Source organism: Tyto alba, unplaced genomic scaffold (genome assembly GCF_018691265.1).
Source record: "Tyto alba isolate M040663 unplaced genomic scaffold, T.alba_DEE_v4.0 Super-Scaffold_38, whole genome shotgun sequence".
NCBI classification, from domain to species: domain Eukaryota; kingdom Metazoa; phylum Chordata; class Aves; order Strigiformes; family Tytonidae; genus Tyto; species Tyto alba.
Window position 1 is genome coordinate 14,633,188 of NW_024881313.1, and position 14,594 is coordinate 14,647,781.

At 41.9% G+C, this 14,594-nt stretch overlaps 1 protein-coding gene across 1 annotated transcript; it reads left to right on the forward strand.

Annotated features, from left to right (window-relative positions):
- Window positions 1-3,807: 3,807 nt before the first annotated feature.
- Window positions 3,808-14,594, forward strand: PDK4 (pyruvate dehydrogenase kinase 4). Its single transcript, XM_032991785.2, has 11 exons — window positions 3,808-4,319; window positions 5,161-5,302; window positions 6,329-6,400; window positions 6,980-7,164; window positions 7,590-7,679; window positions 8,208-8,285; window positions 8,909-8,985; window positions 9,702-9,800; window positions 10,061-10,171; window positions 10,869-10,982; window positions 12,069-14,594. The coding sequence occupies exons 1-11, from the start codon at window positions 4,163-4,165 to the stop codon at window positions 12,210-12,212; spliced, it is 1,269 nt and encodes a 422-aa protein (XP_032847676.2). The 5' UTR covers window positions 3,808-4,162; the 3' UTR covers window positions 12,213-14,594.

The window sequence follows — 14,594 nt, forward strand, 5'->3', positions numbered from 1 at the left end:
CGTGCTGGGAGCCCTCGGCAGCTCGACAGCTCCTGCGGCTGCAGCGGCGGGTGGTAGAAACATGAGAAAGGGAAGATATGACCCTTGTTTGTAATGCTATTTCTGTCTTTTTTTTTTTTTTTTTTTTTTCCATGCTAAGGGCCACATAAATATTTAGAAAACAAACGTGTTAGTGGAATAAAGTATCAATCCAATTGCATAAATGCAGACCTGTCTGCAAGGCAGAGGGCGAGCACTTTGCTCATGGTATTGCTGGAAGTTTCATGAAGGGCTAGAAATACAACCCATGCCCTCCAGTCACCAGGCCATTCCTTCCACTTACGTTCAAAACTTTCTAGTGCTACCATTAATTTCCACCCCGACTTACTGCTCCTCTTGGATCATCATTTACCCTTCCATACAGAAGCTGACTTAGAAGTTGCCTTTGTCCCTGTTAGAAAATGTTAGTCTGGTTCCCCAAGGGAAAAAACTGCAATAATGTTGCCTGTTCACCTGTTTACCAAACCATCCCTTCTAACCATTTCAACCAAATTTGAATAGATAATCAATTTCCTGTAAACTTTGTACAAACTGGCAGGTGGTTTAGGGAGGAGAGATTCAAATTTTGGCTCACATTGAGAAAAAGGCAGGAGAAACTCAGTCAAGACTCATTCTACTAGAGAGCATCAACCCCATCTGTTGTTGTCACAGGTATTCTGGCTGATCTAGAGAAGGCACCCACCCCAGCACAGTATATTGTGTCCTCAGTGCTTGTTGGCGGGTGGGTTAGGAAGAAGAGCCTTGAATCTGTGTCCCCATGGAGAAAAAGTTAGGGCAAAATCAGTCAAGACCCCTTGTAGTAGACATCAGCAACACGGCCAGTCATCACGTATTCTGGCTAGCCAGGAACATGGCTCTGACCCAAGTACGGCATGTTGTGTCTCCAGCACTGGGGAGGACATAGGGAACACTGAGGAGGGAGACAGCTGATGGCAGTGGGTAGCAATTAGAAGACAAATGGACAGGAATCGAGTCTTCATTCACTCCACTCTTCTGGACCCAGTCGTTGTGCAAAAAAGCAGAAAGTTAATGCAGCTCAATTTTCTTAAGGATAGTCAGCAAAATATTACTGTGACTGAGCAACTGAAAGCGTTGTTACTGCCTTTTCAAAACTTGCCCCAGGGCAGTTCAGAAGAGGAACATTAAATTATTAAAACAGCAGAAATGAGACCCCATCTGATGAATGCTGCAGTTCAGAATCTGGCACTGTCCTTCACCATCAAAATGCCGTATTCTGACATCTGCAGTTATGTCTGACATCCCCAGTCATGTGCACTGGGGCTTCAGGAGGAGGGGGGAAATAGTGGTTTGGAGAGGAAATAAAATGAGAACAAACAGTACTGCAGTCAGGATAGATTGTGTAGTTATTTGAAGTGGTTACAATTCTCACAGCCTAGTCTTCTTTACATGCAGCTTGGCTGACAATGAATCCTGATATACTGTTACCTTTGTGCCTAAAACTTATCTGCCTTGCCCAATATTCAGGGCATCCTTAACAATTATTTCCCAGTTACATAATTTATGCTTACAGGAATGGAAAGTTACATTGTTCAGAACCTACTGTAATATATAACCCACCATCCAAAGAGTGAGAAGCAAATCTGCATTATGAAGAAGACATGATTCTTCCAGAAGCTCACTGGAGTAGTAAAACTGTGTTAGTTGTTGTGCTGGTGATGTGTAAAATCCTTGCAGAAGTTTGTTTTGGTTTGACAAGGATCAAGGTTTTGAGTTACTGGAGCCTTGCCCTTTTAATAATTGGGGAAGGCAACATGCTTCCTGTATTTCCTGCAACTAGAATTGTACTGTTTGTTCAGAGCTAAACTGATCATTTTTTTCATCCTTTACTGCATATAACTACCAGCCTCTAACTAAAAAGTGGCTGTAAAGAAAAGGAATGTAAACAACATCAATTATTCCTCGTAGACTTTTTTTCCTATTCACATCAGAGTGTGTAATATGAATACTTACAAAGGTTATTCAAGTTACTTACATTAAGCAGGGCAAGCACACCAGCAGATTAAAATAGAGTATCTCAATAGGAACAGAAATAGTGACCTTATAAGATAGAATAACTGTCTAGTGCAGGGGACTTTCTTTATGCGGATTTTATTGCAAAGTATTAACCTTGAGCTTTTTGCTTGCCAATGATTAATGGCTTCAGGAAGAACATGAAACAAAACAAAAGCTATCCTACACATGCTCCATAATTTTAAAAAATTTCTATGGTATTTTTACTTCTGTGAGTCATCTGCAACTTGAGGGCAAACAAAGTTAAAACAGTTGAAAGCAAACCCCAACTTCTATTCTCAAGTTTTCAGCTCCTGGCAAGCTCAGGAAAAATCAAAATGGTTACATTTGTTAGTTAGATGTCTTCATTTTGCTTCATTTCACATTTCATATGCCAACATTCAATCACTGTGGTAAACCATAATATATCCAATGGAACAATAAAAGAGTAACTCTCCCAATAAAATAATAAAACAGGGAGCAATAAACTAATAAAACAGAAAGTACAGTGAGAGTAGAAGAGTAAACAGGGATTACAGATATAATGACTAGGAAGACAAAAATGAGATAAAATAAAAAATAAATCTAATGATAAGCCAAAGTGTTATCCTCTGCCTATTCAACTAAGTATATGACTTTCTTTTTAGGAATGTATTTTCTTTCCCATGGAAAAAAGTATACATATTTGTGTGTGTGTAGAAACATGCATATAAAAATTGGACTGAGGAGTTATATGTAAATATGAAGGCTATATTCGTTTGTATCACTGTTTTATTGCCACATGCTCCTGCTGTTACTGACCAAGACTTGGGACGTCAGGAAGTCCTTTGCTGACATTAACTCCATTCTCCCATGCATTATGCAAAGCCTGCCTTTAGTGAAGCGGACTTGGTGTCTTGGGAAAAAGCCAGGCAGCATTGGAGATCAAAGTTCCCTCTCCAGTGAAGAGAAAAGGTGTGCAGGCTTTTCCCAGCTCATCTGTGACCCTGGAAGATGAACTTACTGAGAGCGAGCTGATCAGTCAGTCACCCTGTAGGTCAGCTCTGGAGAGAGTAAGTAAGGGTCACAGGGCGATTTGGGACCAAATGCGTCACTGAAGCTGCTGCCTTCAGATATTTGGTCACTATTAATCCAGGTTACAGAGTTGACCTACATGTCAAGCACCCTGAACCCTGTGGCTAGGATCTGATTTTGCTGCCGTTGCACCTCCACGTACCCTCCGCGCCGACCCTGGGCTTCCAGTAACTGCCGCCAGCATCCCCTGCACTTGGTGCAAAGAGAGACGCTTTCCCTTTCGGTTAATGCACAAGACATCAGCGTTCCCCTCAGGGTTGGCAACACCGCCGGCGCTGGGCAGGCCCCGCTCCCCACAGCCCCGGGGACCCCGCCGGCGCCCACTGACTCCCCCCACGCGGCCGGGTTCCCCCCCTCCCAGCAGCTCACGGGGAGCGGGAGGGGGCTCGGCTCCCTCAGATCTTGGCTCGGCCGCCCCGCCGCTGACATTGCCCAGCCCCTGCCCAGTAAACAAGGTCGCTGGAGGCGGCGCAGGGCCAGCACCCTCCTCCCGCCCCGCCCCGCCCCGCCCCGCCCCGCCCCGCCCCGCCCCGCCCCGCCCCGCCCCGCCCCGGCCCGGCGGCTCCCCCGCCGCCTCCCCGGGCGCTTCCCCCAGCGGGGCTGGCGACGCTCCGGCTGCCCGCGGGGCGGGGCGGGGGGAGCCCCGCCAAACGGCTGTCACAAGCCGCACCGCGCGGGGAACGTTCCGTTAGGGGCGGCGGGGCGTGGTCTGCCGGAGCCCCGCCCCCCGGCGACTGTAAATAGAGGCGGCACGTGAAACCGCCCGCTACAGGCGAGGGGACAGCGCGAGTCCCACCGACCCACCCACCGGCTTACCTACCTACTGCTCACCCACTGACTGACTGACTGACTGACTGACCGACCGACCGACCGACCGACTACCCACGCACCGACCGACCGACCGACCGACTGGCTGACCGACTGACCAACGACCCACTCACCCACCGACTGACCGACCAACCACCCACCGCCCGGCTTACCTACCGCCCACCCACCCACTGACTGACTGACCGACCGACCGACGCACGCCCCGGGAGCGATGAAGGCCGCCCGGATCGCCCTGCGCACCGCCGCCCCCCTGGCAGGGGCCAGCAGCGGCGGCAGCAGCAGCAGCCGCGGCCGGTTACCGCGGGAAGTGGAGCAGTTTTCCCGCTTCTCCCCCTCCCCGCTCTCCATCAAGCAGTTGCTGGACTTCGGTGAGAGGCGGGGCGAGCAGGGGAAGGTCGGGTCGGGTCGGCGGGGGGCGGCTGCACGCCGGATGGCTCGGAGGCTTGTTTTCCCGCGGGGGTGCGGGAGCGGCGCTGCCGGGGCCGGGGGAGGTGGCGGTCCCCGCCCGGAGGGGACCGGGCTCCGCCTGCGCTGAAGGAGCCGCCGCCCCCCCGGCCCGACTCCCCAGCGCCGAGGCGGAGGGAGGGAGGGGAGCGGCGGGGCTGAGCCCCGCCGGGCGGCATGCCGGATCCGGGGAGGTCGGCTTGGGCGACCGGCCCCGGCCTCGGCCACCCGCCGGCCGGTCGCCGGGCGGTGGTGGCTTGTGACTGCCTCGATCGGAGCCGAGGGCACGCCGCAGCTCCGTTGCGGTGGCGGCGGTGGGATGCGGGGGGCTGAGGGTTAAACCGGCGCTGCCCTGAGCTGCGGTGGGGCTGGCCGGGGAGGGGGCCGGGTGTCGTGCGGGAGCGAACAAGCCGTACCCAGATCCGTCACCGCTTTGGCAGCTGTGGAGTCCGTGCTCACATGACGCTTTCAGACGTCACCCCGAAGAAGCCCGTGTTTACAAAGGCTGGAGTGCTTCTTTTAGAGGATTACAAATAAATCCCGTGTCTAAATGGAAAATGTACAAGTATTCCTCCCAGGAACATGCTGTGTCTTGCTGTCATGTAAACAGCATTAAGCACAAACGTAGGTACACTTAGGAGAACCGGCCGGTAGGAGCGTGATGATTGCAAAGGAATATAGTCCTGAAGTCTGTGGAAAGACAGCGATTTGTAGTTGTGTCCTGAAACTTCTTAAACAAAATTTTTATTTTGGATTTATTCATAGGCTCAACTAATGGATGCGAGAGAACTTCTTTTGCATTTTTGCGGCAAGAACTTCCTGTGAGGTTTGCAAACATACTGCGAGAAATTGAGCTTCTTCCTGATAAATTATTAGGCACTCCATCAGTACAATTAGTAAGAAGCTGGTAAGTAAGAGCTCTCTGAATTCAGCCTGTAAAATAACATAGCTTTGACAACTTGGTTGTCATAGACTTTTTTTGAATAGTAGAAGACAGTAACAAAATACACTAGAAATGCAGTTCCTTCATCAAAGCTGAGTTGCAAGCTGTTACACGATGTCCTTTTCTATCGTATTAAAATTAAATTGAAAACCAACATGGTAATATTGTTACTTTTAAATAGATTTGTTTGTTTGTTTTTAAACTAACAGTTTGAAATAGCTGATAGAGCGAATTTCCCTTCTTTAATAAGGGAGAGAAGAAAACGTGTTCTGTTTTCACACAGCATTATAGATCCTCAGAGCTACACAAAAATGGGAAAGCAAACTATCTATTTGTTTGGGTCTCTCACTGATGAAATTACTAATGGTTTCCATTCCACAGTACATTGCTTTGGCCTGTGCAGCCAGTGTTGGGAGCTCAGTTAACATAATCTCTGCAGTTGACACAGTGGTTGAATCGGATTTAACCTTGCTTTACTGGCACAGTTGCAGTATTTGCAAGGATGGCTGACATAAAGGGCAAAAGTATTAGAGCGGGATCCAGAGACTGTTCTTAATCTAGCAAACAGTTGTGCTGTTGCAGTATGTGTCAAGGCTGTCAGATGTTAGCACAAGAGGCTCAAGTACTTAGCTTGTGCCAAAGCTGATCAGATTTGGAAAAAATTTGCCTAGGTGGCTTCCTGATCAGAATTGTCATTTGGATCTTCTTTTGAAACACCTCCCAAGAACTGTAAGGGGATCCTACCTATCTAAAGTAAGAGCTTAGATTCCTTTCTGGGTGGAAAGCACAAGAAAAGACTTTTATAACTTCTAGGGTTCAGGCAGTCAAAACGTGCCCATCTGTGATTCCATACTTGGATGGAACTTTGATACTTCAAACTCCTAGCTGACTTGTTAAGAGTAATTACTTGGACAAGACAAAGTATTTTTCCTGTTCCTAGACTAATAAAAGTCAAATGAATAGCATATTTCTTGTGTTCCTTTTCAATAGGTACATCCAAAGCCTAATGGAGTTGGTTGAGTTCCATCAGAAAAGCCCAGATGACCAAAAAGTCTTATCTGAGTAAGATTTCCATTTGTTTCTTTGGACTTTTGATTTCACATTCCACTTTTCACAGTGTAGTCAGTTTAGAATGAGAGCTGTCATGAGCGGAATTTGATAATCTAGCATGAAGTGCCGTGCATAGAGCAAGCTGGTTTAAATCTCTGATTATGTTTAGCAATACTGCTAATAAGTATGACCTGTTGCAGCTCAGTTTCAAGGGCATACTGCCCTTTGAACTGTCATGGCAGAGAAATAGCAACAAAAATGATCTGTGATCCCTGCTTCTTACCAAGATGTCGGCTAGGGGTCTTTTTGCCTTCCTCACGTTCTCCTCTACTCAAACTATTATGAATGAGTAAACAGGCAGTGAATTTGACATGGCTAATGATTACACTTTTTGTATCAAAAGTATCAGACTCTTCTGGTTTAGGTCAGTGAGGAATTACTTTTAAAAGAATGAAAAAATAGACTGTATTTTAGCATTAATGTTGTTATGCACTTACCTGTGCTGCTGCTGGATTAGATAATGATGGTGTACAAAGCTTGCCTCCATGTAGTCTTAGAATAATGTTCTAAAAAGATCTCTTTTTGACCTAGCTTTATAGATACATTAATTACAGTCCGAAACAGACATCATGATGTGGTTCCTACAATGGCACAAGGAGTAATTGAATACAAAGACATTTATAAAGTAGATCCTGTCACCAATCAAAACATTCAGTATTTTTTGGATCGTTTTTACATGAGCCGTATTTCTACCCGGATGCTAATGAACCAGCACAGTAAGTAGAAATTTTTACCTGAGGAAAAACTTCAACCTAATAAGAAACATCTTAATGTAGACATTTCTTAAAACTGTTGGAAATCTGCCTCAGATGATTTTGTGTGATACTAAAATGTTAGAAACTGAATGTATGACTTAAAGTAGTGGGAAAACTTGTTTTCTAGACTACAGACTAACTGTAATAAGTCTTGTGTGGAATATGTAGGAATGTTGTTCTTTATATCTGAAGAGCCTTTAGATGTTGAACTGCAGAATATCCAGCACAATTTGCTGGCAGTAGATAGCATTTTTAACTTGCAAAAGTCATAAACAACACTCAGTATTTTATGTGATTATATGTTGTCATCACATTGTATTAGTTGAAGGCTTTTTTTCTAATACAGTATTTGGGATTAAATACGGTATTGTTTTCATCTCAAACAGCCCTTCTTTTTGATGATAAATCTGGCTCAGGGCACCCAAGGCACATCGGAAGTATTGATCCTTGCTGTGATGTTGTGGAAGTAGTGAAAGGTATGTATTCTCAGATCCTTAACATTTCTCTTCACGATCAGCATTTATATCTGATTGCAAGCAATTTGGGTAACCAACATATGTTGTTGGATGCTGACTGGCTTTTACTGAAGTAGCTGAAAATAGTCTTATCAAAACAGGAGCTTTTATAGAACAGAATTTAAAATACAAAGTAGCAGTAAAAAAATGTGTTGGAGTAAGGCCTAGCAAGTGACAGATGAGGTAGGAGTTAAAGTCTGTGGTGTTGAGAACGGCCTTACCTATTGATAGGTAACAGATGTGTCTGTGTTACAGAATTATCAAACTGTACTGAAGATTTTTCCCATGCTGCTGTGATTTGCCTGTTTGTTCTCAGTTTTTAGTGCACAAAGTGGGGGCAATGTCATCATTCCTTTAAGGCACAGGCTTAGAGTCTGAAACATTTTAGCAGCTCATGCAGTTAAAAATCATATTTTGCCATGCATCAGAATTAATTTCTACAGTATTTGATATTACGCTTCATATATTTTATTTAAATAAATATTTCAGATGCTTTTGAAAGTTCCAAGATGTTGTGTGACCAGTATTATTTAACATCTCCAGAACTGAAGCTTACTCAAGTGAATGGTAAGATGAGAGCTTTTATGTCTGTTTTCCTATCAGTAGCCAGACTGTTGCTTTTACTGAATCAAAAGGCTCCCATTTCTGTAGCCAAAATGGGACATACCAGTTGATCTGCCTTGTGCTAGTTGCTCTTCATTTTCTGTTATAGGTACCTCATTTAATCTCCTGTGTAGAACTCAAATGTCATTGTGTCTTAAACACTAGATTTCCTGAGGTAATATTTATGAATTTGAGAGAAGTAAGACCAACCTGTACTTAAAGTAACATAAGTTGCTAGAGAGGAGCTCTGTATCTGGGGTGAGGAAGTGGGGCTATTGACTGAAATGCTGGTTCTGGCCCAAGCTGCCTGCACGTGTCTGATCTCGGGCAGTCTGCTTAACTTCTGAAATCCTTTACTTGGGAAATAAATAGATGATTTTTTTCAGCTTATTTGAAAAGAAACTGTTACTAAGCAAGTAACCTAAACACTGTAAGGAGTGCATAAAGTTGTTTGCTCATTTGGGGAGAAAAAACAAGTGAAACTTTATTTTCTTGTTTGTTTGGCATACAACTTGCTTATTATATAATCTGGATACTATACATAAAAGTCCCTTTTAAATCTCACTTGTATTTTTGCCTTCCTCTAGGAAAACTTCCAGGAGAGCCAATTAACATCGTATATGTTCCATCTCATCTTTTTCACATGCTTTTTGAGCTTTTTAAGGTATACCAATATAAACTGTTTCTTTCCTTAGTAGTTTGAGCTGGAGCATCAGTATGTAAAATCTCTAGCTAGATCTGAATGAAGTAAGGCTTTGCATAGGACAGTGGGATTACTAAAATTTTCTTACTTGGGAAAATAGCTTTGGCAGTTGGGAATGATTGATGTTTATAAGAGAGTGGATGCTTTTGTGTGGTGGTAAATGGGGCAGGGTAAGGGAGAGAGAGAGTAAAAGTGGGACGGGGGGTTGTGACCACCACTAGCCTTCTGCTTTTAGAGATTACACCTGTAGTGCAGGTTTGCCCTGGTGCCTTCTATGTGGAGTGGGTGATACATCTTCAGGTAGTGAATGGGGCTGAACTAATGGGCTGCCAACATGGGATGCAGAATTCTGGCAGCCTTTAGCAGCTGATGAACTCTGCTCTTCTCCAGAAACCTGGGTACTTTTAAGGGAGTTACGTTACTTAATCTACATTGGCTGAGTTACGTTGGGCAAGAACAGTGTAACCTTTCATGCACAGAAGAGGCTTGGCTACGCTTAGTCACTTGTAGGTGCGAGACCTCCTCTGCTCATGTTATGCTAAATTGCTAAGCATGTTCCTTGGAAACTAGGCACTGATAGAAATAGGATAACTGTGCTCAGCCTCTGCGTAAGAGGGATATGATTTTAAGTGCATAGATTCAACACTCTCTGATAATAATAACCTTCTTTTCCATAGAATTCAATGAGAGCAACTGTTGAATTCCAAGAAAACAGTCCTTCCCTTTCTCCAATTGAAGTGAGAGTTGTTCTAGGACAAGAAGACCTGGCAATTAAGGTATTTTGTTGGCCTACTACAATATGGGGTTAATGTAATCTTTGATTGCATACGCTGCAGCAAATTCTATTAAAACAACTTCTAGCCTCTGACAGCAGAACAAAGATCCTATGCATGAGCATTCTATTGATAGCTTCCATTTAGCACAACTATCTAATTGAAAAATAATATGCTGCAAAACAAATGTTTGCATTATTACTATTGGAAAAGTTTGTTCAAATAACAGCATTTTAAATACCATTTATTCTCTCTTAAATCAGATCTCAGACAGAGGAGGTGGTGTTCCAGTAAGGAAAATTGAGCAGCTGTTTAGCTACATGTATTCCACAGCACCAAGGCCAAGGATGGATGATGGTCGAAATACCCCTCTTGTAAGATATTTTCAATAGTCATGTTGCTAATAAGGTTGCTGTAAGTGTTGGACAGATTGGTAGGTTAATAAATAACGAAACCCCATGTCCATCCTACTGTTTTGTGGGGCATGCAAAGATTATTGAGCCTCATAAATACAAATTGACACTCTGAAACAGATTTTTAACGTCTAGCTTAGCATTTAAAATATGATTTTCAAGGTATAAACAAAGAAGAATACTCCAACCTGAGTCTAACCCTGGATTTTTCTTACAATCCAGTGACAGTAATTTACTTGGTCTTCACTCCCACTCAGTCCTCAAACTTTCTATAAATTATGCCATCTTTATGGAGGCAAGCACAACTGGAATAGGCTTAGACTATTGTTTATCTACCAGTAGCAAACTCCTTTTACTAATCACGTTGTACTAGCAAAAATGAGGGAGGGAAAATAAAGAAATATGACATGTATATAAACCCTCTCTCTTTCATGGAGATTTGCTTTTTTTATTTCTCATGGCTTTGGTTTTTTAATGGTCAATTTCAATATTCTGTATAAAACTGATTAGAGATTTCTGGTTTTTCTTTTAAGAGAAGAGGAAGTGCAAAGGACTTTGTAGCAGTTTAAAATCTCTGAACACTTTCCAGCTATTCAATGTTAAGTCATAAGAGTTAGTAAAAAAAATAAATTAATTTTGTCTTGTACTTTATTTTTAGGCTGGCTTTGGGTATGGCTTGCCAATTTCTCGCCTGTATGCTAAATACTTTCAAGGAGACCTAAATCTCTACTCCATATGTGGTTATGGAACAGATGCTATTATCTATTTGAAGGTATGTATTTTGATTTGTTTAAATAAAAGATAACTACCATTAATGCAGAGAGGTAGCTATTCAATATAATTTTTAAGGTAAAATGATTTTCTGCTTGTGAGTAGAAGAGCTCTTCTTTTTATTAGGAAATGTCAGTAAGATCTGTAACTGCTATCTAGAATTAAAAAGGTTATTTGGCTTTAACTAGTCTGTTTGAAAAACTACCAGTGAGAGCCCCGTTAGTTTTTAGATACTCTTAAGATTTGTAACCCACTGGTTCATGGGATACAAAGTACTGGGAGACAGTGAGGTAACAGAAAGGTGTGAGCAACAGATCTGGTTTCTTTTACTGTTGTTTCTTTATTCTGACAACCAGAAAGTCTGTGGAAACTAATCCTTAAAGATTCTAGTACTTGGTCCTATTCAACATCTGCCATACAACCCATATATGGGATTCAGATATCAGTAATCTTCAATACCTGGCATATAAACCCAGCAGTGCATGTTTTAAGTAACCTGGAAAAAAGGACTACGTATTTTCTACTCTGCACTAACTCATGGGGAAAGATGTGCTTTGAATTTCTTCTAGTAAACCAAAACCATAGTTCCAAGCACATAGAAGCACAAGCAGAGAAGCAGTATAAAAGGAAGAGATGGTTCATTTATATACATGTTACATTTCTATTTAGCAGTTTCCTGATGGAATATGAATATTATTTTTAGCTGCAAAATATGGAAGTAGCAAAGGAACGTATTTTAAAGCCTCTCTGGAATTTTGTAAATAAAAGTTCTTTTCCACATCTTCTGGGACTATCTTGAAAATAGGGTACAGTGTAACTCTTAAGGCCTATAAAAATGCATAAATGTGATTTGATGTTACTGCATTTGTCCTGCCAAATTATCCAAAGCAAACATAGATACCGAAGCACATAAACTACTGTGTCTATTGTAGAAACATTTTTGTAAATAACTTTGTTTTGTAGTGTCACTGGCTTAACACTTGAAACATATGCCAGGAAGTGTTGCAAAGTGGCATTTTTGAGATGTAGAAACCAGATAACGTTTTTTTCTTCTTGATTTTTTTTTTTTTTTTTTTTTTTTTTTAAGGCTCTATCAACAGAATCCGTGGAAAAACTTCCAGTTTTTAACAAATCAGCTTCCAAGCATTACCAAGCTACTTCTGAGGCAGATGACTGGTGTGTCCCAAGTAAAGGCCCAAAGAATGTAGCAAAGCAGAGTGCAGCTCTCTAAAGAGAAGTTGGTATTCAGGCACCCAAGGGGATCAAGCTGGCTTCTCAGAAAAGACTAGTGTTTGGAAGTATTCATCTACCTCCAAACAAACAAATTCTTCAGTTTCAGGACTGGCAGAAGAGAAAGAAGATAAGGATGTTATAGCCTAGGCTGTATGCACTGAATGTGAAATCTTGCTGTGGACTTCAGGATGAGGAAAACAGGAGCACATATGTCCTTAAAGAAGAGATGTGTATAGAGGAAAATCAGACTTTTTTTTTTTTTTAATGATCAAAGACTTCATGTGATGGAGGCGTGCAAGTTGAGTCCTGTTTAATGCTTGAATTCTGAATACATATAAACGTCAGTTATGCTGGTGTATATTTTTCTCCTAGAATAGTTATCAGTGGTTCATCTTATTACAGAACTTCTCAGGTAGATAGATAACACACGTACTTTAAAGCTGTATTTATAACATTTGGAAAAGATCCACTTAACATGGCAGCCTTGTAGCCTTGTAGCAAGAAACAGCATACAAATACAGCCTGACTGGAATGGAGTGAACCTTGGGAGGTAGGGAGAAGGTGTTTCCCATATGTAAGGAAGTCCCGTTTTTAAAAAAAAAACCAAAGTGTATTCCAGTAATAATTCTTATGTGGTGCCTTGCTCTGGGAGTTACATTGCTATGTTTTTTTGTTAAGCTGTTCATGGAAAACTAGCCAAGTAAGGCTCATGTGCATAAAGTAACTAAGAAGGAAATCAGGATATTTTAGAAAGCTGCTGGAAAGAAATGGAAAGCTACTTGGTTATAGCAGCTGTAAGGTTAGGCTGCATCTAGCCTACATCCCTGACTCCAGAAAGCATGTGCCAAGTCAGTTAGGATTTCCTAAGAACTGAAGTCAGACATGCAAGTTGAATGGAAAGGTTTTGGTGATCTGTATTACATAAGCATGATGTGGGAAACAGCATGTTTAAAACATGGTCTTGTGATTCCTTTTCATCGTGCTGTTAGATTGGTGGCTCAGTACACTAAAGCAAAAATCTGCTTATCTAGGTCAAATTTGTATTGGACCACAATAGCTCAAAGAGGTACATGGGAATTCTATACCCTGAAAATTCTGATGAGCACTGAAGGTCTGTTTGAAAGGTTTTCAGGAAGAGTGGTGTTGGAAATGAGAAGTTTCAAAATATGAACAGCAGTGAAAATTATAGAATAACTTCTATGAACAGCAAAATAATGGATGATTGACACAGGAACAGTGCCAGTGGAGAAGAGCTGTTGGGAAAATATTTCATTCCCAATAAGCTTCATTCTTTCCCATCTTCTCTGTGCATTTTCCCCCTTGTAAGCAAGATAAACTTAATGACAGAATAGACTTTAAACTATTGGACAGTGCCAAACTGGCCAGTCAAAGTTCATCAGGGCTGTATGATATTACTTGAACTTTTTTACTAATTAGCATCTTAAGTGTATGTGATTCTTTGCAAGAAGTTGCAAGTACAGTATTTAAAGCATCCTGCTCAGTTGTATGACAGTTTTATAAAACAGATTTGTTTTTGTTGGACAGAAAGCCACTCCATACTCTATTTGGAATAGCAAATATTTTTTTAATAGGAACGAGAGAAAGCTGGAACTACCTTGTGTTCTAGAAGTCCTGTTGGGATAGATTTCTCAATCAAAAATAAAATAGTATTCTGAGATGCTTAATTTCTTTTTAAAACTAAGTTTAGAAGTATTGGTGATAGCTACTGAGCATAATGACCAGTACTGCATCAAGGCAGTGTTTATCCCAGTGAGTAAGCTGGTCACCAGGTCATGTATCTGAGCTCAGTTCAATGAGTGAAATGGATAACAAAAAGGAAATATTTTTGTCTAGATTATACAAGTGTGAAAAAGCTGCCTTAACTGCCATAATATACTTGAGTTTTTGTTGATTTTTGTATTGAACACGAGGTCACAAAAACATACCTGGGTAGTCATTGTTGTCAAGTAAACACAAACTGTCTGCACATCTCTGTCTGCACCCAGTAATGCTTGAATACAAGTTGTGATCTCATCATATATTGTATGTCTGTAACATTGCTGCAGCTCTTCCAGGTAGGAAGACTTTTGTCTCTATGCAGCTGAAGCACACAGGTGCTGTAGACACATCTATAGTGTTGCCTGCAGAGAGCAGCTGCAGAACATACTCGTGATGCAGACAGAGGTGTGTGTAGCACTTAAGGAACCCACATGGAATCTCTGTAGTAGTAAAAATTACTTAAGGGCCATCTACCTAAATAATATGGTACTTTTTTTCAGCATTAACTGAATTTTTATTCCTGAAAGTAGAGCTGTGGTTTTAAGCCTTTTACTTGGATGTACATGTTGAGATAATTTTATAATAAAATCTTTTAAATGAT

Bases quoted from the DNA above. Each gene is read 5' to 3' on its own strand.
- PDK4 (XM_032991785.2), top strand. From the start codon at position 4,163: ATGAAGGCCGCCCGGATCGCCCTGCGCACCGCCGCCCCCCTGGCAGGG. The intron at 5,303-6,328 runs GTAAGTAAGAGC...CCTTTTCAATAG, and splicing joins GTACAATTAGTAAGAAGCTG to GTACATCCAAAGCCTAATGG. The intron at 9,801-10,060 runs GTATTTTGTTGG...CTCTTAAATCAG, and splicing joins AAGAAGACCTGGCAATTAAG to ATCTCAGACAGAGGAGGTGG.